Source organism: Mustela putorius, unplaced genomic scaffold (assembly GCF_011764305.1).
Source record: "Mustela putorius furo isolate JIRA1106 unplaced genomic scaffold, ASM1176430v1.1 tig00537350_pilon_pilon_pilon, whole genome shotgun sequence".
Classification (NCBI taxonomy): domain Eukaryota; kingdom Metazoa; phylum Chordata; class Mammalia; order Carnivora; family Mustelidae; genus Mustela; species Mustela putorius.
The window spans coordinates 2,117,889-2,143,350 of record NW_025422471.1 but is presented as its reverse complement, the minus strand read 5'-3'; the positions used below and the strand labels follow the sequence as shown (position 1 = coordinate 2,143,350).

At 35.4% G+C, this 25,462-nt stretch overlaps 1 protein-coding gene across 5 annotated transcripts in view; it reads right to left on the bottom strand.

Annotated features, from left to right (window-relative positions):
* Nucleotides 1–3,183: 3,183 nt before the first annotated feature.
* The window catches only part of GIN1 (gypsy retrotransposon integrase 1), a 28,922-nt gene continuing 6,643 nt past the window's right edge, over nucleotides 3,184–25,462 (bottom strand). For 2 of the 5 annotated variants that reach the window (XM_004769271.3, XM_004769272.3), the window contains exons 2-8: nucleotides 22,454–22,599; nucleotides 20,458–20,651; nucleotides 18,434–18,739; nucleotides 13,065–13,256; nucleotides 12,790–12,966; nucleotides 11,830–12,115; nucleotides 5,441–7,320 (exon numbers count right to left, since the gene is read on the bottom strand). In XM_004769271.3, coding sequence (XP_004769328.1) covers nucleotides 7,046–7,320; nucleotides 11,830–12,115; nucleotides 12,790–12,966; nucleotides 13,065–13,256; nucleotides 18,434–18,739; nucleotides 20,458–20,651; nucleotides 22,454–22,592 — 1,569 coding nt within the window. In that variant the 5' untranslated portion in view covers nucleotides 22,593–22,599 and the 3' untranslated portion in view covers nucleotides 5,441–7,045. Of the gene's footprint in view, nucleotides 3,648–5,440; nucleotides 7,321–11,829; nucleotides 12,116–12,789; nucleotides 12,967–13,064; nucleotides 13,257–18,433; nucleotides 18,740–20,457; nucleotides 20,652–22,453; nucleotides 22,600–25,462 lie in introns of those variants that run through there. The other 3 variants (XM_045074520.1, XM_045074521.1, XM_045074522.1) reach the window with 3 other exon arrangements.

Genomic DNA, 25,462 nt, shown 5'->3' with positions numbered 1-25,462 from the left:
CTTTTAAATATATGTCTCATATAGGTCCTGACCCTTTTTACCTCACAGTATTGTTTATTTATAAATTCCCTAGGTTTATTTTTTCTTAGTAGAATTGCTAAATTTTGCCTCAGTTCATGTCATTATATGTTCATTTTCTATTCCATTAATTTCCATTACTCTCATGATTTCAATCATTCCATTTTCTTTAGGCTTATTCACTTGTTCTGTTTAGATCACATTAAATTACATTAGCTCATTAATTTATAACCCTTTTTTTTTCCCAATATAAGCACATAAGTCATAAATTTTCCTCTAAGGACAATTTGAGCTGCATTCTACAAATTTTAAACAGCTTAACTGAGATATAATTCACACAGCATATAATTTACCCAGTTAAAGTGAATACTGTAACAGTTTTTGGCATATTATGTTACTCACTTGATGGTAAATTATAGTAAAATATATATAATATAGAAGTTGCTATTTTAACCACTTGAAATCTACCATTCATCGACATTAATTGTATTCACAGTGCTGTGCAAGCATCACCACTATTTCTAACATGTTTTCATCATTTCAAACAGTAACTTTGTAATCAATAACCATTAACTCTCTTTCCCACTCCCCTTGGCCCTAGTAACTACTAATCTACTGTCTCTATAAATTTGCCTATTCTTAAATTTCATCAAGTGAAATCATACAATATTTGTCCTTTTTGTTTGGCTTATTTCATTTAGAATAATGCCTTCAACAGTCAATGACGTAGCATTATTCAGAACTTCATTCCTTTTGATGGCTAAATAATATTCCATTGTACATATATACTGCATTTTGTTTATCCATTCACTTGCTGATGGACACTTGTGCTGTTTCCACCTTTTGGCCATTGTGAATAATGCCGCAATAAACACTGATGTTCAAATATCTCTTCCAGTCCCAGCTTTTAGTTCCTTTGGGTATACACCCAGGAGTGAAATTACTGGTACATACGGTAATTTTATCTTTGAAGAACAGCCAAACTCTTTCCTTAATTAACTGAACCATTTTACATTCCTATCAGCAATGTACAAGGGTTCCAATTTGTCTACATTCTCATCAATACTTGCTATTTTCCATTAAAATATAGTGCAGCCATTCTAGATGTGAAGTGATATCTCATTGTGGTTTTGATTTGCTTTTCCCCAAGTACTAATGATACTGAGCATATTTCCCTGTGCTTTCTGGCCATTTGTAGATCTTCATTGGAGAAATGTGTAATTGAGTCCTCTGTACATTTTTTTTTTTTAAGGTTTTGTTTATTTGACAGAGAGAGAGAGAGAGCACAAACAGGGGGAGTGACAGGCAGAGGGAGAGGGAGAAGGAAGCTCCCTGCTGAGCAGAGAGCCCAGTGTGGGGCGGGGGGGCTTAATGCAGGGATAGATCCTGGGATGCTGGGATCATGACCTGAGAGTTTTTATTTTTTTTTAATTTTTTAAAAAATTATGTTTTTAATATATATTTTTTCTGCACTTTAGGTTTTGTTTTGTGTTGTTTTGGTTTTTTTTACATTACATAAATAGAAGCCATTACCTCTTCAAACCGTATTAATTACCCTAGGTAAAATTAGTGATTATTAAACATAGTTGGGTATGGCTTAACAGAGGTCTGACTCTAAGTCTTGTTCTGAAAGCCTAGGCAGATTTGCCACTGATTTACTTCTAGCTATGATCAAGTCACATAAACCATCACTATGATCATTTTATCACTATTTATTACATAAAATTGAAAAAATGAGTAATATATATATTTGTAAGGATATATATCCTTATATATATATTTGTATATATATACATATATGTATCTCTTGATACATACATATTTCTTGATATGTACATATATACATATATGTTATATGTATATATATTTGTAAGGATGAAATTCTAAATAAGTAGAGCAAAACCCAGAACAAAACACTGCTCAGAAGCTCAGAGACTACAGATTTTGTATTATGATGCAATAGAAAAACGTGGTATTGGAGGAGAACTATTCCATCTAGTCTTTTTCCTCCATCGCTAATATGAAAGTGATACAGGGGAAGGATTAAAGTCAGACCCCCTTTCCTTTAGTTTCTCCTGATTCTCCACTTCGATTCCTGAGACTTTCAGAACTAACAGAGGCTTCCTTGGGATATAGGGGAGAGGAACAAAGTTGTCATTGACTATCTGGTCTCCTCCAACTACTCACCAGGCTATCTGGTTTCCTCCAGCTACCCACCAGCCAAGGCTCTCCTGTGTGCTCCTCACAAGACCTTCAAAGTCTGAACAGTGAGGTGGTCAGATACGGCAAGTCCCCTGGGCCCAGTGCCACTTAACTTCTAAACAAGTTGTGGCTGGGTGCACAAAGGAAGTAGTATTAATGGGAATAAGGAGAAAGGGGGTGAGGAGAACACTGAAGGATTGATTAGAGGAAGCAAAAGAGTCATTTTGCCTGGGCCTCACACTCAGGGCAAGCTACCAGTTTAGGTACTTTTTAATTTGATGGCACTGAATTGATCTTTGCCTGCTTAACATTAATTGTTAACACTGCACAAGGCTAGCATTTCCCACTGAATAATAAAGCACTTGTAGAAAATAAAAGTTTGAAAGAAGTTTGCTTTTTAAATGCTTAATTTTTTTTAAATTACTAATTATACTGGTTAGAAACTCCCACTGGAAGTGGCCCAGCCCTTTTTAGACATGTGAACAAAACACTGTTACAACTTTCTATATAGTCAAACATAAGCAGAAGAGAATACTTACTTCTTTTTCAAGGCTTAATGTAGGGATCTGAACAAAATGTCTGTGCAAAAGGCTACCAATGAGATTTTGATTGAACGTAAGTAATGTATTAATTAAGAACTGTAGGTACTACTTTACTATCCAATTGGAACATAAGCTCTAGGAGTGTAGGGATTTTTGTTTCCCACTAATATAACCTCAGTGCCAGAACAGTACTTGGAGCAGAGCAAGCATTTAATACACATCTTTTTTGCGTGTATGAATGAATTCCATAGCTACATATGTAATAAGTTTTCTTTTATAAATCTCAGTGAGTTACTTTTTTTAGACAGTCACATAAGAAAATTTTACACTGTAAATGTTAATAATGATATTTAAAAATAATTTTTCAAGCCAAGATATTATTCTCATTTAAAATATATTTCTCTTCTATTGTAGCTCAGGATCTCCATTTTCTACTATATCATGTTTTTAAGTGTTCCTAAAAATACCACAAGGTGGCATACAAAACCTCATAGAGACATTTCTGGAATTCTGTCAAAATTTTATTATAGACTTACAGAAAAACCACCCTGAAATCCAGGCAAGAGGGATTTGCTTGAGGGCTAGGATCTGTTCCACTCTAGCATATGAATCTCCCTACAGGGTGAGAAGACGACAGAGCCCAGGGACATGCCCCTCTTCACCTGGAGAACCTCTTCCAAGGCCTTCCTGGTCCGTCCCAGAAGGGCAGGTGAAGCTGGAGAGCACACACCAAAGGTCAGGACTACTCAAGCAGTGCATCTGCAGGAGCTAGGTGGGTTGTCCTTGGGAGAAGACGGCACTGGGACAGAGGGCTCTCTGAGTTCATCTCTCCCTGTTCTGCCACACATTAGTGCAGGGCTTGAGGAGTCCAAGAATTCTGGGAACCTTAAGAAGGCATGTTTGACAAGGTAGGAACAGTTTGTTAGTGTGATTTGTAACTTCTGGTTATTTAGGTAAACGGTATGTGGACCTCCATTTTCACTGACAGAGCCCTGCAAACATTAGAGACAAGACTGTGTGTATACATAACTTGTTGATTGTTGTGTGTATATTTGCTTACTTATAATCTGTACTTGGAATTCCTACTTTAGAATCCCAAGATTTCAATAACAAAATCAGCAGTTTATTTGAATAGCTTGTATTGGCTATCGGGATTTAAAAATTATTCATCAAAATGGCCTACAATAGAATTTGTAAACAAAGGTAAGTACAGCAGCTATTATATTTATCTGTCACTATTTTGGTTTTTCTCCTTCCAGGAATATAGGAGGACTGAACTTAACGTATCCTTTGGTGTTAGGTGTGGCTATGTGACATTTATTTTAAATTCTGGTTTAGACTCTTTATAATAATTTTATTGAGATGTAACTCTCATATCATAAAATTCACCCTTTTATAGTGCACAATTCAGTGGATTTTAGTATCTTCAGTTATGCAACTAACATCACTAACTTTAATCCTTTTGTACCATTGCCACCTGTACCCGTTAGCAGAGTATGACCAGATTTGACCACTGCAATTTGAGTAGGAAGGTTGTATATAATGTGACAGCAAGTCTTTTCCAGAGCTAGTGCTGGGTTCACCACCTTGTCCCCTTGCCACGGTGGCTGGTGTATTCCACAGATGAGGCTCTATCAGCCTGCATCTTGGAGGATACAAATGGAACCAACCATTAAGAATGTGGCTAAGAAATAAAAGTTTCATTATGTTTATTTACTAAGAGTCTACCATGATCCATGCACACAGGATAAAGATCTGTTTCATCAGAAACTACTTGAAGCGGAATTTTTTTACTGTGCTTAGAAATTGTAATTATAAAATGACTCATTACTAATCACCCCATTATAATGAAAAAGAGGCTATTTTGAATGAGATGACTATTGAAGGAAAGTTACTTCATTTGAGCTAAGGACACTTAACCAATTATATTTACCATAGAGGGTCCAATATGACTCCATCATGAACTTTGATCTGTTGATGGGAACATGACAGGTATCACTGTTTGGGACAACTATGCTTTAAGGTTTCCTTCTAGAATCCTACCTGGAATTTACTTGGTCTATGGTATAAGATAAAGCTCCAGATTGGTATTTTTTTCCTCCAATCTTTTACCCTCTAGCCTATATTAAACATAATCTTTCTTCTTAAATGAGTAATTGCAGTATCTCAGGTCTCCATTTTCGGTATCCTATCACTATTCAGTATGGTTGATACATAAAATGTGAGATATTCTATAGATCTTAAGCTATGCTCTATTCATGAATAATGAACGCTACCAGCATAGCTTAGGTTCCCATTACTCATCATCACTGCAAAATCGTTATCAATGACGAATGCCCATTCTTTTCTTCTCTCTTCCTCTAACGTACTAGCTGCCAGATTAAACTCCCTAAAATGTAGTTCTGATCGTGACACTTGCCTATACAAAAACCTTCCTCAGTTGGAGGAGAATTGGACTCTCTTCATTTGGGGTACTGAGTTAATTAAGCCTTATGTTGTGTGTAGGGTTTACATTAAACAAAACAAAACAAAACAAAACAAGAAGTAAAAAACCAACTCAAAATCCAAACACAAATTTTAAAAAATCCTCAGAAAATTTAAAAAAAACAAAAAAAGGTAGCTAGGTATTGTATTACTTTGCTAGGGCTGCCAAAACAAAGTACCACAAACTTGGTTGCTTATAAAAAAGGTTATTTATTGCCTCACCAGTTCTGGAAGCTACAAATCTGATATAAAGATGTTGACAGGGATGATTCCTTCTGAGGGCTGTAGGAAGAATCTCTTTCTATGCCTCTTCCTTAGTTCTAGGTGATTTAATGGTAATCTTTGGCATTCCTTGGCTTATAGAAGAATCACCCAAATCTCTGCCTTCTTCACATGGCACTATCCTTGAGTCTATGCCTAAACTTCTTCCTTTTATAAGGACATCAGTTTATTAGATTAAGACCTCATTCTACTGCAATATGACCTCATCTTAAATAATGTTTACATCTGCAATAACTCTATTTCCAAATGAAGTTACATTCTGAAGTACCAGAGTATAGGACTTCAACACTGGAATCTGGAGGTATACAACTCAATCCTTAACAGTATTCGAAGCCCTCCACTAGCTTTCCTACTTCCCTTTTCAGCTTTATTTTCCCATACCTTATTATGTCACCTTACACCTGAGGCACTGCAGACAACAAAAAGCTTTCTGTGAATCACTACAATACTTGTTCTGTCTGTTCATTTTTCTTCCTTTAATTCTTTTGGACCCTCTCATCACATCCTGTGCATTCTTCAAGGTCAAACTCAAATGATCCTTCTAATCCTTCTAAGCATAAACCCAAGATTTCTATCTAGAAATAACTTCTCTCTTTTTTGACTCCCTAGGTGTATTATTTGTACTTCTCTAATGGAATTTAGCATGTAATTTGTAACTTGTGTTATACATGGCTTATATTGGCCTATAATCCTTACCAGACTGTAAGCCTCTTATGAAGATAAGACACACATCTAACTCATCCTTTAGTTTTCTCACAGTATTCTTCAAAGTGCTTTCTAACAAATATTTGTTGAATAAAGTTATAAATATCATAGAGCTTATAGTTTAAAACCTCTGATACTATTTTATCATTAGTATTTACTTAAGACTGGCAGAAAAAATTTTATTAATGGGTACTTTTGACTTTAATATGTTTTATGGAAATGCACAAATGTTTTCAAACCAATATATAGATTCAGATGCAAATTCTGAGCCTAAAAGGTGAAATTATCAATATCCTATAAGAGCCCATTAAACAACTCTAAATTCTTTCCTACAATATTATTTTTGAAAGTTCCAATGACACAGAAACAAACTTCACTTAATTCACTGTTACAGTTGAATAAATATTTATTAAGCCCATTCTAGGTAGTTCAAACTTGTTTTTTAAAGGGGAGAAATAATCTAAAAAAACCTGTAAACTGAAAACATGGTACCAACACCAGAGAAAGATCTGACAGTCTTGAGCTGGAATTTAGTTTCTTTTGTAAGAAGCAATTATACTTTGCTTATTCTATTCTCATAAGAAAAAGTGGGTTTCATATATTATATGCTTTCTTTGCCTTTATATATATGTACTGACACTTAAACATGACACAAGTTTAGATAAATTAACAGTTATAAAATAAACCTTCAGGAGTTAGTCATTCAGAGAATGGCAAGACACTTCTATACAACTTTTTTTTTAAGTGGAAAAGATAAAGATTCAAGGAGTTATACTTTTTAAACAATCACTTTACGTGAGTTTTGGTATTTACTAACTTAAGTACTCAAGGACTTGGTTTGAAGAGTCCAACAGACTGAAAGTCTGCTTTTCAAGAGTACTATGATCTTCTATCAATGGAGAGATTTTGGCATTTCTAAACTCTAACAGTTCATGATCTTTGCTTGATGTGAGTAATTCATTATCAACTACACCAATAGTTGCATCTTCTACCAGAATATTTGCTTGGTATGCTCCAACTGGAATTTCAGGCAATCCAATGTAGTCATGATCTGCCACGACTGAACCTTGTAAGAGATAAAGACTGTCTGAAAGAAGAAACATTGTAAGTTCACCTTTTAGAATTACAATTAAACATCATTTAAAAATTAAACAGTGTTAAATGAGGATGAAATCCCAAGTAATAAAAATTAATTATAACTTCTGGTGGGTTCTCCTATCTGCTAAATAAATATACATGTCAAAGGGCGAATAAAATCATACATACATTTGACAGTTCATATATATAGAATTCGGGAAAGAGCAAAGATTTTAAAAGAGCCAACTTTTCCCATTCTCTTGATCTGTCTTTGGCAGGTATGTGTGATGTGGTAGAAGTGGCTGAAGATTATGGTGAAGATTACAAGCAAAGTTATAAAACTCTGCTTTTGATGATAGGCTTTACATACTATTGCAAGGCACCTCTGAGTCAATTAATGGGATACTGAAAGATATTTAACAAATTAAATTGTTACATTTGTAACTTTGGTCTTCAAATAATCCATATTAGAACAATAATGTCAGGTTGTTTATAATTAGGACAATAATATTGAGTTGTTTATAATATGAAATTATAAACTATGATGAAGTTCCTAGCATCAGGCTTATATGACAGTTACTAGTGTCAGACTCATACAATATAGGTAAGTAAGCAGGCTTATATGTAAGTAGGCAGTTTAAAATGCTTAGCTTATTTGGGGCATTTGGGTAGCTCAATGGGTTAAAGCCTCTGCCTTCGGTTCAGGTCATGATCCCGGGGCTCTGGGATCGAGCCCTGCATTGGTTTTCTGCTCGACAGGGAGCTTGCTTCCCTTCTTCTCTCTCTGCCTGCCTCTCTGCCTACTTGTGATCTCTGTCTGTCAAATAAATAAATAAAATCTTTAAAAAAAAATGCTTAGCTAATTTAAGCCCAATTTAATAACAAAATGTTCATGAACTTTTCAGGTGGAGCTAAAATCATACCAAAAATATTGCCAAAGAATTCCCCTTGTCAGCATTCAGTTCTGTTTTGAGCAAACTTATCATTACTATCAGGAAAAAAAAAAAATGCTTCATAAGAATGTGAGACTGACAGCAAAACAGGAGCAACTATTAAAAAAAAGGTTAATGTATATAAAACGATTCCTCCCTACCTGATATTTTAATTCATTACAACAAGGAATTCTTCCACCATAGATGATTAACTTCCTGGACCCCTGCCTTCTCTTTCTGGATTTTCTCCCAAAACATTAATGATTCTCTTTAAGATTTTAATAGCTTAAAGAACCCTCAAATTTTAGGTTCAAGAAATAGCAAGAGGAAGATTAATTGTCCATTAGATTGGAAGTCAAGGGAAGTTTCTCAGAGCAGATAAATTTCCTAATAAACCCAGGAACACAATCTTATTCTACCCATTCTCGTACTAGTATGCGAAAAGCTCAATGAACCTATTCCAATCCTGTAGATTTACACACTTAAGAACTTTTTATTTAAAAACTTAAAAAGGTCAAAGACATGCTGCTTTCTACCCACAGATGGCCTAAGTGGATTTGGGGATGTATGGACATTTAGTTTTGCACATTTTGTTCTTCATTAGGCAGAGTTTACTTGGAATTTTATTTTTGAGAGATTTTCCAAGTTTTACCCCACCAATTCTTATTTATGCAAAAGTAGTAATTAGACTAAAAAAGATGTAAGATACACATACTATGATGAAAACAGAAGCGTGGATAAATAAAGAACTAAGATTTGTTTTGTTTCATGAAAGCAGACCATAACTGCAGTAGAGAGAATAATGGGCCCCAAAAGATGTTAATGTACTAAAACTCCCTGGAACCTGTATATGCATTACCTTACATGACAAAGGAGAATTAGAGAAGTGATGGAATTAAGGTTGAGAGCCAGCTGACCCGAAAGTAGGGAGCTTATCCTGCATTATCCAGGTGGGCCCAAGGACAAGGGTCCTTAACTGTGGAACAGGGAAGAGAGAAGGCTGCAGAACTGATGTGGGGAGGACTCAACCTGTTATTGCTAGCTTTGAAGACAGAGGCAAGAGACCACAAGCCAAGCAGTGTGGGCAGCCCCTAAAAGGTGGAAAAGGCAAGGAAATAGGTTCTTTTTGGGGCCTCCAAAAAGGAACACAGCCCCAGCAATGCCTGATTTTAGCTCCTGATTTATTGGAATTCTAAGCTATAGAACTGTAGGATGTCTTAAACCATTAAATTTATGATAATTTGCTATAGTATCAATAGGAGACTTATGAAATATGAAAACCATCTCAGAAACTGTGAAGGGCAATCAGTAGATGGAAATCTATAAAAACTCTGCCAAAACAAAACAATAAAACTGCTCAAAATCTATATTGGGTAGAATAATGAATCAGAACATTAAGATTGCAAAGAGATACAATAGTATGTCCTAAAACTTACTAAAATAATTAGTCTTAAAAAAAGTACCTAGCATTGAACTGGACAAAATGACATATGCCTGCTTAAAATAGCAGAGAGAAATACTCGTGTACTGAATGTGCTCCCTCTACATTATGTTCTAGATAAGAATGGATAAGTAGTTGGCAATAGAAGCTTATCTGCTTTGGAGAGTGAGTCTTTAACACAGCTACAAGATATCCCAGCTGGTAGTAGCAATGACAAGTACAGACAGATAAATTCATAGTTCTTCTGGCTATACCACTTCCAAATTTATGTCAAATGAAAGAGCAGGATTTAAGACATTCAAAGGCATCTAGTTCGCTTTACATTCAGTTCAAAGACTCTTTAAAATCAGCTTTTGAGGTAAAGATTTTCAGGACAATATGTGATACTGAAGAAAAAGATGGCAGAAATCATATTTATTTTGAATTTCTACAAAGAAAAGAAACACAAAATAAGGAACAAATCAAGAACCAGATTCCAGGACGGCCAGATCACACTTCCTTTGGTTAACAAGAAAAAACAATTTTACCCATCTCAGTTTCTTATATGTACACTAGTACTAATATTGTAATTTCCTTTATACTACTGGAAGAAATATCTACATAGAATTCAAGCATGAGGGAAAAATTAGACTGCCTCTGTTTAGAAACTGTTCTACTCAATTGGATTCTGAAATATGCAGCAGTAGCAAAATGTTTGGCCTCCTTTCTGAGAAAGTCTTTGGCAAGAGCAAACTGCAAAATGTTGAAGCAGATCCTGATATAGCAACATTTAAAATGTAAATTTTGTATTAAGTAAGGAAGGCTAACACATTAGAAGGCAGTGACTCCTGAATGCTGAGGTTAGGGAGAAAATCTTGCTAGAAAGGAAAGGATAACATGTATCTATATAATCTTTTTTTTTTTCCCCCCTACTTAACTTACATAAGGCAGAAATCATAAAGGGCAGCTCAGTACTGAGAAGAAGTACAAGGAATGAAAGTGCTGATCTTCCAACAAAGAGAACACAGGTGCTATGAGGTTTCAGAATTACAACAGTCCAAGGTAAGTTTATTAATAGAGAAAACAGGCTGTCACAAGGAGAAGGAAAGGTACGAAGAGTTTTTAACTTGAGAGTTTTCATACAGATCAGTACAGATCAGAAGCAAAGTTGAGCTATTTACTGAGCAACCCCCTTGAGGGGGGGCTTTATCCTAAAAAAATAAGGTAAGATTAAATACTGTTATTTTTCTTGTAATATTCACTTATACCTATTAAATAACTCAGTTGTTTAAAAATGTACGAAATTCACCTTCCATTAATTGTTACTCATATTTAAGGGATATCAATGCTTTATTTTTCTTTATAGGAAAAATTAGCTGGCTGAGGTACCAATTCACTTCCTCTCAGCTAAATGCCCCAGAGAAACTCTAGGGAGAGGTTACCATAGGACAAAATAAAACAGTTTCCATTAAATGGGATTTAATCTGAAAGCCATAGCAAAATGTGATTTGTCTCTTAATTTCTGAAAGAAAGGGGTTAACCCAGAAGGATATCCTTCTGACTGTTCAAAACCACATCTGGGGTCAAGTTCAACCTTGTTCAGGCTATCACCTCTTCTTAAAGCACCTTACAGCATTTTGGTTACACCCGACCTTACAGCCTCCCCTGCATCTATCATGACCTGACTATAGCATAACATATAAAAATTAATCACTTTTTAAAAAGTTCCCTAGTATATTTATCTCAAAACAGAATTCTGGATGGTATGTTTGGTTTTGGCAACATTTATCTTAGTTGATATTTTCTCATGTTAAACTGAGACACAAAGTGACAAAATATTGTGAAAGTGAAAATTGAGAAGACGTAATTCTTCCTTCTGTGAAACAGGTCTAGTATCTCCTATGTGAACTATGGGTAAATGTGTGAAAAGGACACTAGAAGTCAGAATAAGATCTCTTACAACCCTGACAGTTTCAGAAGAGTTATTCTAATAAAAGAGAATACCTGAGATCTAAAACTATACCACATCTTATAAAAATGAGAAGGGAAAAGAAAACCTAACCGAGAGAAGGGGTTTGGGCTAGATTGGGGGTAGATTCTTATATTATTTTTAACTTCCGTCCTCATTCACAGGAAGTAAAAATGTAAAGAATTGACAGATGCTTACCTTGTTCACTGGACTCTCTTACATAGGGCTTAAGATGGGACATTTTGATAGGTCTTTTAAGTCTAGTCCCAGTGTTGTCTCTCAGAACAGCACATCCACTTTCTGTAATATAGTCTATGACACAAGGACCAACCCATTCAGATTGGAACCGACCATCCTTCCACCAATTTTTCCTTTGTCTTAAAACTTCATGACCCACTTTCAAATGAAATGGATTTAATTGCTTTGGTTTCTTTTTAACAATGATCTTGCTTTTATTTAGTTCATCAGGATTGCTGTTCTCCAACTATAAGAGCAAAATAAAAGAGAAAACAAAGGGATGAAAGAGCTGTAGTTTCTTGAAGGTAAATGTAGATAACAACAAGATGGTCACTGCTAATACAAAGCAGGCATGGATCCCATTTATTTTATTTTATTTTATTTTTTAAAGATTTTGGTTATTTATTTGACAGAGACGAGTGAGAGAAGGAACACAAGCAAGGGGGGTGGAGGAGGGAGAAGCAGGTTCCCCACTGAACAGGGAGCCAATGCAGGGCTCGATCCCAGTTCCCTGGGATCATGACCTGAGCCGAAGGCAGCTGTTTAATGACTGAGCCACCCCGGCGCCCCACCATTTAATTCATAAAGTCATATTTCAAAACCAGTATCATTACCCCAACTTTACAAAGAAGTTAAATAGACAAGTTAAGTAATCTGCCCAAATCAAACTGGAAAGCAACAAGACCAGGAATATGAATTCAGCTCTACTGGATTCCAAAGAATAAAGCTTTCCCATTACTGCCTCTCAAAATTTTATAGCTAATAAACATACTGCATAATCAAGACAAAAGCAGAATTTAACAAAAAACAAAATCTGGCTTAATATATCGTATGTATGCCATATGTGTGTGTGCATGCTGAAATTTTTAAAATTACTTCATGAATTTTTAGACTATAGAGTTTTCTATTAAATAGAATCACCTGTCTTGCTGAAGTTGTCTTATTCTCTGTTATTTTATCAGCTTCTTTAATTGCACCTAGAATTTTGGCAAACATACTTGTATCATCACCATCCACTTCATGAAGAGCATCTGAAGTCTCAGGCATATAAGGATTGCGATTAAACATTTGAAAATATGGTGTATTTTTAGGAGGCTCCTATTTTAAGGAAAACGGACAAGGATTTGTAATAAAATATTTAAGTAGCCAAACAATAGTCATAACTCAAAAGTACAGAATCATAAAAAGACACATACCAAGTGAGTTACATTGAACGCAAATGAAATGGCTGATAGGTGATCATCCCAGTTGTTTGGGTGGTCAGCACAGTGTTTAGAAAGAAATGCTTTGATTGTGCTAGGTGTACTTTCAGTTGGATTAATGGTTTGGGAGGTAGGAGAAATTACAATTTGCTTTGTGCCGAATAATCCACACAGTTCAACATTGATCTGAAAAATATATAAAACAAAGTGGACTTTAAAATTTGTATTTTACTTTTCCCTTGACTGAATGGCTTCAAAAGAATCTGAATCTTGCCATTTTCACTGAACCATACCCACGCTATATAAAAACATACATACTGTATTTAAAACAGCAGTTACCATTTAGTGAGTCCTTACCATCTACTGGTAAATACACTAGATGCTTTACATGACTGTCATTATACCTTACAACAATCATGAGTTCTCATTAACCCCCTTTTAAATAGAAGAAGTTTTGGGAGGCTAAATTCCTTGCCAAACATACATGTACAGCAAGGAAATGGAAGTACAGAATTTAACACTAACTCTGAGTTCATATAACATTTTAATTCAGCAGACAATTTTTCAAACAAACACTATATCACAAATCTAGTTAATAGTTATGTGACTTTAGCAAGTAACTAAGCTTCTGTGTACTCAGTTTCCTTATCTGTAAAATGAGGAAAATCCTACCCAGGACCCTTTTGAGAATTATATGAGTACATGTTTGTAAAGTACCTAAAACAGCTATTGGCAAGTATTAAGCACTTTATAAATTGTAACGTTGCTATTATTGTTGTGGATTTATTATCTGCAGAGCCTAAAAAAAAGTCAAAATGAGTTTAGAAAACTTCTAACAATAAGCAGTAAAATAAGAGTAAAAGAGTCTATTTTTCCTACCTTATGCCTCAGAGTATTTTTTCTTACTATTTTTAATTGGGTAAACTTTTGGTTAATAAAAGATTGTATTCTTGTTGCCTAATTGCAAGAAGACAAGTAGTACCACAGTAACAAAAGAGGTAAAGCTAGAAAAAACGCACCAAAACCAAAACCACATTTCCCATGCTTCCTTGTAAGGAAGGAATAGTCATGTGATATAGTTTTGGTAAAAAAGATGTAAGTGGGAAGTTATTGGGCTTTTAAAAGTTGTTGGGTAGATTCAGCTGCTACTAGGTATTTCTGTCTATTGTCCTCCCCATTCTTTCTGTCTGAAATACAGATTTTTGTGGCATGGCCTCTGGCAGCCATATTGTGATCCTAAGACTGAGTCACATCTCAAAGATGGTAGAAGAGAAAACTAGAAGCATGGGTTCCCAAAGACATTCAGGTTAGCCTTCCAACCCTGGACCATCTGGTCTTCTTTTACTTTTTGGAGATTATATATTAGGCACAAGAGGAGTTCTCTCACTTGCAGGTAATACATTTCCTAGCTGATATTTGTACTAATTTAGGCTACTTCCTTTTAATCTTTTTTTTTTTTTTAAGATTCATTTATTTATTTGAGAGAAAGCATGAGTTGGTGGGGGGCGGGGGGGAGGAAGCAGAGGAAGAGGGAGAGAATCCCAAGCGGACTCCACGTTCTGAGTGCAGAAGCTGATACTGGACTAATCCTATGACTATGAGATCAAGACCTGAATGAAACCACAAGTGGGATGCTAAACTGACTGTGTCACCCAGGAACTCCTCCTTTTAATCTTTTAATTTAGGAGTAGTTAAAAAGATATCCTAGAAAAAAAAAATCCTAGAGGGGCGCCTGGCTGATTCAGGAGATTGAACGTGCAACTCTTGATCTTTGGGTTGTAAGTTCAAGCCCCACATTGGGTGTAGAAATTATTCAAAAATTAAATCCTTAAAAACAAAAGAGAGGGAGAGAAATCTCAGAGAACTGGTATCATTTGGGTCAGCCTCAATCTGAGGTCATAATCAGTGGTTTTAAATGACTGAGCTCTGGAAGAGAGTCAAACCACTTCTTAGTTTCAAGAGGCTGTTGCCTAAGAATTATCCAGTGAATTCATTTGTGGGATGCCAGCCCGATATCCTAACCCCAGAGCCTTTTTTCTCCCATCAAACCATTCTATTAGTTGTTACAATTTTGGTTTTCCATAGACATATTTTTAAAATCAAAGAAGTAGATTTTCCTTTGGAAAGTGTATTTTCTTTCCTTCAGAGATTTACAAAAAGTTCATGCAGTTTATTGAAACATCCAATTGTGTGTGTAATACACACACACTGTATGCATCCACAGTGTAATATTCTAATCTTATTTCAACACTTAAGCAGTGTTTGGTATGTGTTTGCTGACAAAAGAAACCATTTCATTTTGTCACCATTATGCTAATATTTAAGCCATTTAAGCTAATATTTAAGCCAAAAAGAACACATTTTCTCAATCTTCAGTGATTTTTAGTTTTTTGCTATTAAACTTTACAAAAGAGGCTTATAAACATTTATTGCTACCTTTGTTAAAATTTCCAAAGACCTGGATTATCACATGACTTTAAACATAACCAGAAAAAGTGGTGACTCATAATAGCTTCATACAGTCATTATTTTTATCTCTGAGCACTTCATGCACTAAGGGTGAAGCTTTTCATTAGATATGGTGGAAGCAAATCAGTATTTCAAATCAGTTTCTTGATATTTTGAATTTAGGTGACCAATTTCCTATCATATTTGTTTTCATCTCATTAATATGTCTATAAAAGAACTAGTACCAGAGGTTAAGTAGAAGTGTCAGCTCTATCATTTTCTTATGGCTGACAGGTGATTGCATTATTGTATTATCTTGTTTTCACTGTAAGAAACTTAAGCCACCTGGCTATTCTATGAGGAGTAGTTTGGTGGAAACCAGATGATGTTCAGAAATGCAACTACTACTGAAAACAAAGAATGAGCTAGGAAACTAATGAAGACCTCTTACATGTTGTGGATTCTTATTCTTTTCTCAAGATAACTTTATATATCATGTGTGATATACAATCCTTTTTTTTTGTTTTTAAAGCCTTCTTTTTTTTGTTTTTAAAGATTTTATTTATTTAATAGAGAGATACACAGTGAGAGAAGGAAGACCAGCAGGAGGAATGGGAGAGGGAGAAGCAGGCTTCCCACCGAGCAGGGAGCCCGATGTTGGGCTCAATCCCAGGACCCTGAGATCACGATCTGAGCCAAAGGCAAATGCTTATCGACTGAGCCACCCAGAAGCCCCCAATCATCTGCCTTCTTACATGTTGTGGATTTTTACTCTTTTCTCAAGATAATTTTATATAACATGTGTGATGTACAACCACCTGCCTTGTTGATCTGGGATGCTCTTAATCATCTATACATACCATTAGCAAAACTTCTTTTCTTTCTTATTTATTAGGTAAAAAAGAAATATAAGCAGAACTTCTAACATTGTTTATCCTATAAACTGGATTGTTTCATATGCCTCATTTTGACTATTGCTCTGTCAGTCAAGGCAGGCAAGATTATCTGATAGTCAACAGAACACATTCAAGTCTCAGCTTTAATGCAACAATTTTACTGCTTGCTCTTATGAACCTGGCTATGCGTCAGAATGTCTCTTCATGGCAGTTATTCTTGACTATGTCCTAGATGAGAGAGATCCCACCACCCTATAATGTAATAACTGGAATGTTCTGTCAATTCCCTAGAGAAAAATTAAGTATTATTACTATTTTTGTTTTTTAGATAAGTTAAAATGGTCTTAATTTTCAATATTCATTCCTATTTAATTTGAACACTTTTCCACATTTGTTATTCATTTATTTATTTATTTTTTTACAGATTTACTTATCTGAGAGAGAGAGAAGGAGTGCGCATACTCGCAGATGCATGGGAGCTGAAGGGATCAATAAAAAGAGGGACAAGGAGACTCCATGCTGACTGCAGAGCCAACATGGGGCTCAAATCCAGGACCCTGAGATCATGACCTGAGTGAAATTAAGAGCCAAATACTTAACCAACTGGACCACCCAGGGCTAGGAACGGGATTTGGGGTGGGTTTCCACCATTCCCTAATTGATATAGGTTGCTCACAGCATTTAAACTATACAAACAAGGGGTGCCTGCGTGGCTCAGTGGGTTAAGCCTTTGCCTTCGGCTCAGGTCATGATCTCAGCGTCCTGGGATTGAGCCCCGCATTGGGCTCTCTGCTCAGCAGGGAGCCTGCTTCCCCCTCTCTCTCTGCCTGCCTCTCTGCCTGCTTGTCATCTCTCTCTGTCAAATAAATTAAAAAAAAAACAAAAAACGAAACAAAACAAAAAACTATACAAACAAGGTGGTTTATGCCAAACACCATTTTTCCTTTAGAATCTAGAATTTTGGTACGAGCCAGGCAGTGGGCACCTTCGTGACTAGCTACCAAAAAAAAAAAAATCCTAGGCACTGAGGGACACCTATGTGGCTGTTGGTTAAGCATCTGCCTTTGGCTCAGGTCATAATCTCGGGGTCCTGGGATTGAGCCCCACACTGGGTTCTCTGCTCAGTGAGGAGTCTGCTTTTCCATCTTACTCTCCCTCTCTTTCTCTCTCAAATAATAATTAGAAAAAAAAAACGATTAATCTTAAAAAAAATAAATCCTAGGCACTTTGTCTCTAATGAGCTTCCCTGGTAGCACATTTTACATGTGCTTGCTTTAATTCCTTGTTGACAGAATTAAACATGTCTGGCTGTAATTTTTGTTTATATTAGTACTCTGTTTAATTATGAAAATTTTAAAATACGCCTTAAGTGTCATAGTCACTATTCCTTTTTTAGAATTTTCATATATATTCTTGCCTGTATATTCTTTCAAGTTTACTTTAATCTGTAAAAAGATGAGGGCAAGAAATAAGCTCCCTCCTTATTAATGCTGATTAGAAATTAATTATATAAATTACTGTGATTTGGGAAAAATCAATACCTTTCAATACTGAATATTCTCATTCATAAACATGATATATTTTCAACTCTCCCTCTATATGTCAATCATATAATTTTTTTTTAACGATTTTATTTTTAAGTAATCTCTATGCCCCATATGGGTCTTGAACTTGCAACCCTGAGATCAGGAGTCATATGCTCTATCCACTGAGCCAGCCAGGGACCCCCAATCATGGAATTTTTAAGCTAGAACTAAACAAGGATTATTTGGTCCAGTTTCTTCATTTTTAGTTTTAGGAAACCTAAAGACAGATTTATAATTATTTACTTGCACAATCAACATAAAAATCCTGGTCTCTTAACTGCCAGTCCAGCTACCTTTGTGCTATGCAATATTAAACTTTAATTATCTGTACCAATTTATATAAATTTACTAAGAACCCTATAATGCATAGGTGTGCGTGGCACTGAAAGTTTAGTAAAATATGCTCTTATACCTAACTAATTATTTGTCTTACCTCATGAATGAACTCTTCTCTTTGGTCCATTATTATTTTCTGAGGTGGTCCATATAAGAAAAATATATTGATAATAGCTTTAGAAATTTCTGATGCTGAAACATCACAGAGAGGCAAAATCACAACCCATTTTGTGAACAAATCTGTCATGATTATAGTATAAACATGACTTCTGTTGCTTGCATGAAATGGGCCCATCAGATCAACAGTAACTATACTCCATGGATTTTCCACCTTCAGAAGGTGCTGTTTCGGTGCTAGAATAACTGTATTTTTTGCCACTTGGCAATGCTGACAGGCATATACCTATAAAACAGGCACACAATAAGAAAAAGGATATACAGATGTTTATATAGTCAACATAATAAAAGCAGTCTTATTAAGTATGAAGTTTTTATTAAAATGGCTAATAGTTACTTTCTGCTTTGAAGGAGAAACCGTTAGACTATTCTCAGAATAGAATAAAACCTTCTGTTCAGAATAATAAGCAAGTAATTACTTGCTATTACAATCCAGTGACTACTTTAAGGGGTCTTATTAACACAGAACATCACTCTAGTTTACATTCAACAAATATTTTTTATGTAAATAAATATTAAAACAAATTTATTATATCAAATTTATTATATTTTTAAGTCAATATCTGAATATATAATAATTTCTATAAGCAAAAGATTTTTGATCTATTCTAATGGTATTTACTAAAACATAATTTTATTCAAAAAATACTTAGAGATGCCAGAAATTCCTCAAGGTCCCAGGAAAATAGAAAGAACAAAAGCAAAGCCCATGCTGCCATGGAGCTTTTAATGTGAGTGGGATGAGAACTGATTAACATATGGATGGTGCCAATGCTCAGCATATTTTGAGAATTCCACTTTGGAAACCACTTTCAGACCAACTTGTGAACAAAATTTTATAAACTCTCTTTGCATAGTTACTTTTAATCAGAAGTTTTATTGTCCAAATTATATACTAGCTTTCATCATAAATAACCTCTATTTCTAAAAATCATATCCATTCTCAAATGATAAAGATCTGACAAAGATCAAAGAAATGTGTGGCAGGTTCTAAAAGCAAATACAAATATTGAGGTCTACCTGCACAGACAACAAACTGATATTATAAACAATATTTAAACGTTGCTTTAATTCTTTACACCTGAAGTGACAATCTTCTGATGTACTATTATAATTATTAAAAGGATCTCACATAGACACCAAAGTCATATAGAGTACACTAGAAGGAGTAGGGATCAGATGACCTACCAGTAAAAACACCAGAATTCCTAGGGGAATATACTTTAAGAAGCTGAAGGTTGTAGTAAGTTATAAAGTTACAAAACTCAGACTAATGTCATCATTTTCACAACTTGATTTTGACTTTAGTTGGTTTTGGGTCTCTGCCATATTTGACATTTTCTACATCAAGATGAGATATGCACAAAAGATAACAGAACACACTGGACCTGACTTACAAACAGATTCTCCTTTTGAGAAGAGATTAAATGATGGCCATTAAAGAGGTAATCATTTAGTCAAAGGAATTTCACCCCCATTTGAATTCTGCCAATATAAGAGTTCAATGATGAAAATCTGGTTCTAAATAATCTATTTTAATATGCTATTTTTCAAAATTTTAAATACTGTTTTAGTTCAAATTATGCTTTAGTGATTCTAAAGGAGAATTTGAAAACCTGATTTCTTTTTTATTTCGAGGGGGGGTAGGGAGGGAAAGCGGGAGAGAGAGAATCTTAAGCAGGTTTCATTCCCAGTGCAGAGCCTGAAGTGGGGCTCTGTCTCACAACCCTGAGATCATGACCTCAGGTGAAATCGAGAGCCAGGCACCCTGAAGGAGAATTTTGATGGGAAATAAAACTCCTTTTAAATGTTTTTGTACAAACACTACCCATAGAAAAAGTACTTAACAAGAGGTAATCTCCAGAGTAAATCTGAAGCAATAATGAATTCTGGATATCTACTACAAAGATACTATTTAAAATATTCTCAATATGTAAGCCATACCCACTGTTTGACATCATTGGTCACAGAAGTCCAATAATAATTGGATTCCACTAGAGTAAGGGTTCTGGATATGCCATGATGAGCTCCAGTGTCATTTTCATGGCATTCTCTTAGGACTTTCTTTTTTTCTTCTTCTGAAACAATTACCAAACGGTTTTGTTTTCTGTCTTTTCCAACATAAAAGAGCTTTTTTTCTGGAATAAATCATAACAAAAAGATACTATTGCAATTTTTAGAGATCAATATAGTTTTAAGATAATCTAATCATGGCCTTATCATCAAACCATTATGGTTTTTAAAAATCTTTTTCCCTCTGAGATAGAATACTTATTTGTAATGATGCATACATACAACCTGAGAGGGTCTCAGCTGTTATGTTTGCTTGTTATATAAGAGGATCACTAGTTGCTATAATTTTGTAGCTATCTGTACCAGTGGAGCTAGTTTGTTCACCAAAACATGTGATAACTACAGGAGTATGAAATTATCTTTTTATGGGAGTACTCAAACCGGAAAAATACTTGCAGGCACCCCTTAAAAATGGCATGAATTAGCAGATGAATTATGTATAGATAAGCAACTTCTGGAACAGAATTTTCTAAAATAGTATTTCAACATAACTTACATTTTTATAAGCAATCACACTGTTAAGTTTTTCTAGATTTGAACAGGAGGTGGGATGTGCAAAGCAGGAAAGCAAGAGAACCTTTATCCTTAAGATAGTTCTCTGCTTTCTTCTGGAGGGTACCTGAGAAGAATCCATAGCTGGAAAGCAATTGAGGTGGGGAAAGAATCCTCTCTCTCTCCAGGGTGAGTACATACTCCAAAATACAGCACTAAGTTACTAGTGTTTAATGAAGCATATGCTGAGTGAAACATTCCTTCCTTGAATTAGAAGGTAAGCAACCTAAGGGCAGGAACCTTATCTACCTTATTCATCCATGTATTATCCCTAAGGCCTAAAATGTGATTGACACACAGTAGGAAACTTGGTAAACATTTGCTGCATGAATGTTTAAATAAATAAATGAATGAATGAATCATAACTTTACTAAGAGCTAAGAGGTGTACTTATGAAGTATAAAGGAGTTACAGGACTGGATATACACAGAGATATGAGGAAGTATTTATATATTATTTTAAAGTCCCCTGATTTTGTACCTAGAGGAAAAAATTCCATTAATTAATAGCACCAACATTCATTTAGTCCTCTGGCAACCTAACTTCTAGCTTATTTCATTGCAAACGTCTCTTCCCTTTGAAGGAAGAGAAGAAGGAAAAATTACCATAATCTTTCAACATAAATTTTCTACTGCCTTTCAAATATTTAATCCATTCAGGGGGATTAGGTATCCAAAAATGAATGTGATCCTGAAAATATCTGATGGCAGAGGGACCACAGAAATAAATACAGTAAAAAGTCAATATTTTCAAATCAGCATCAAATAAGCTCTTCATCAATAGTGACATAAGTGCTAGAAAATGCCATTAAAGTAGGAACTACCTGAGCATGAGATGTTAATTCAAATGGGTGTTTTTTATTTTTTTTTTGCCATGGTTATCATTTTCTATGATTTAAAGTCCTTTTCATGCTTACTTATATTCAATTAGCTTCACTGGAATTTTTATTTTGCTTTTGACTGAGAGTCATCATCAACTGCGCTGGTAATTGTTAAACAACAACCAGTTACTGCAGAAAATTCTCTGAATTCCACAAAGTACACATGGAAAATCATCTATATTAACTCTACACTTAAGATTTGGGGCATACATGTTACCTTTGTTTCTTTTCTTTTTCTTTCTTTCTTTTTTAGAGACAGAGAGAAAGAGAGTGTGTATGAGCGGGGGTGAGGTAACAGGGAGGGGGAGACGGAGAGGGAGAAAGAATCTTAAAGCCCACACCAGGCTCCACCTCAGGACCCTGAGATCATGACCTGAGTCAAAATCAAGAGTTGGATGCTTAACCAACTCAGCCATCCAGGTGCCCCAGTGTTACCTTTGAAGATAAATTTTTTTGCTGCTCTTCTTATGCCACTTCTTTCACTTGGTAGTGTAGTTGGATGGTATTCACCAGTTCGTTTATAATATGCAATCTGTTTAAGATGAAGGTCACCATTTTTTCCACTACGGACCATGATGAACCTAGGTAAAGGTATTTAAAGATATAATTTGAATGGTAAGTTCATTCAGTTGCTATTTTGGTTCATGCTTCTGTCACATTTCTGCTTACATATGATTGAACATTCCCGGAATATTATCTGTGATGGAGATAAATATAGTACAGAAAAGGATCTGTGTGGTGTATACGAACTAAAATATTCAAAAGCTATTTTTGAGATACATCATAACACATTATCTTGTCTCCTTCCATGTGAAAAGAAATGCTGAAAATTTTCCACATACTGGGAAAAAACAAAATAAATGATTACACCTCAAAAAGTTTTGCATAAAGTCTCTCACTACCATCAATCGAAATCTTAGTTACATAGAATGGTTCTGTTGTATGACATTTAAATACGTGATAGGTTATAAAGGGGAAAAATGGTTTTTTTCCCCCTTCTTTTTTTTTTTTTTAAAGATTTTATTTATTTATTTGACAGAGAGAAATCACAAGTAGATGGAGAGGCAGGCAGAGAGAGAGAGAGAGGGAAGCAGGCTCCCTGCCGAGCAGAGAGCCCGATGCGGGACTCGATCCCAGGACCCTGAGATCATGACCCGAGCCAAAGGCAGCGGCTTAACCCACTGAGCCACCCAGGCGCCCCTTTTTTCCCCCTTCTAAATATATTCATGGTCATTGCAAAATGCAAAATGCAAAAAAAAAAAAAAAGTCCACTCAGGTAATTTATGAAAAAGATCGATTTTGGAAATGTTTAAATGATAAATGACAGAGAAGATATTTAGTTATGCCAGATCTCATATACTCTTCTGAACTACATATAAGCTGCTTTTTCTTGAACAGAACTGATTTTTGGTCCTGTACATACTTTATCTATGTTATAAAGAAAACTCTGACTGTACCAGCAAAAACAAAACAAAATAAAATTTGTCAATTTTAGACCATAAATTATATGGGAAACCATTAAGTTAAAAAAAAAAAAAAAAGCCCCTTTCAGATTTTTAGGTGAAAGAAACTATTCTATGCAGATTATTCTGTTTGCCACCACTCCCACCCTTCCAGATCAATCTTCTGGCCTTTCTTTCCCTGCTACTGTGCCCTAAGAGACTGACCCTTGGAAACTACACTTACAGTTTTCTGATTAGGCTTGCTCAGTGGGAGGTGCCAGGAGGCAAATCAGAATGCAGAAGCAGTCAGGATATTTATTTATTGGTTTAGACTGCAACCCTCTGCAACTACTGCTTCTGTAGAATAGCCCATCTTCCATGTTTCTAATTCTCACTGCAAGTCTATAACATCATTTCTTCTTTTCGCTAACGCAGGAGCACTAGTCCATCATCATGCCCTGCTGTTACTAATCTCAGAGTACCATGCGGATTTCTTTGACCCTGTTCTTTGGTCTTTTAAATAGGAGCTTCATTTAATTTTCTTCAGATTTCCAGGAGAATGTACCTTCTGTTTCTCCCCTCCCCCCCCCCCGATTTTATTTATTTGACAGAGAGAGAGAGAGAGTGTGAGCATGCACGGGGGGGGGGGGGGGGGGAGGGAGTGGGTAGGGAAGAAGTAGGCTCCCTGCCTAGCAGGGAGCCCAACATAGGGTTGGAACCCAGGAGCCTGGGAACATGACCTGAGCCCGGAATCATGACCTAAGGCAGACGCTTAAGGACTGAGCCACCCAGGTGCCCCATCCCCCATCTTCTGTTTCCTACTAGGACTATAACACAGAAGCTTAAAATTTTTAATTCTGAAAACAATACTGATATTTTCTGATTACTAGAAGATCTAGTGATGAGTGTACAAGAGAGTATTACCACAGAAAGAATGTTAGAATAAAAAAGAATAGACTGCCCAGGAACCTATGGCTTTAACAGTCTATTAAGTCTCTTCTCCTATGATATAGTATATGATATAACCATCTTTCCGATCTTTTCATAACTTCACTGAGGATATCAGTACATTTATAATATCTCTTAGTCTTGGGTTAGCATAAAGTGTAACCTATTTTATGGTCTATATAAAGATTTCTTCAACATGACACAAAAAACCACTATTCTTAATTAGGAGGAAAAAATTATAACAAATTGTATTTCATCGAAATCACAACCCATTCAAGAGACATCTTTAAGGAAAGGAAAAGGTAATCCACAGACTGGCAGAAGATATCTTTAATATGTATATCTAACAAGGGACTCATACTCAGCATACATAAACAACTGCAAATCAAAAAGAAATGGATAAAAACCCAACTCAAAAAATAAAAGTAAAATCTTACTTGGCACTTTAAAAAAGAAAATATCCAAATGGTTAACAAGCAAGTGAAAATGTGCTCAACATCACTACTCCAAAAGAAAATTAAGAAGTCATGATTTCTGTTAACTACACACTATCAAAAGGGGTAAAATTAAAAACATAGACAATGCCACCTATAAGAACAGGTAACAAATGAAACACTTATACATGATGGCAGTGCAAAATGCTACAGCTACCTTGGAAAAACTGAGTCTTCTAACTTGTCTACAGTAAGGACTTGACCAATCTACTTTTGAATTTATACCCCAGTGAAATGAATACATGACTACCAAAAGACGTGTAAGAAAATGTTCATAGACTTTTTGTAGTCAGAATAACCCCTAATTGGAAACAGTAAAGGCATGGAAAGATTTTACTATGTATATACTTAGCCCTTGTCCTGTGGTTCTGTCTTCAAATTCCATCATGCTCTAAATCTTAGTTCTTTTCAAACTCTCTTAGGTGAAGTACCATTCCCCCTGACCCCTACCACCCACTCCATCTGTCAAAGAAGACCTTGATGCCTTTACTTTAATGTCACCCTCACTACAGTTTTTCCCCTGCCGAATGATTCTGGCAAACTTCCACTGTTCATCAATT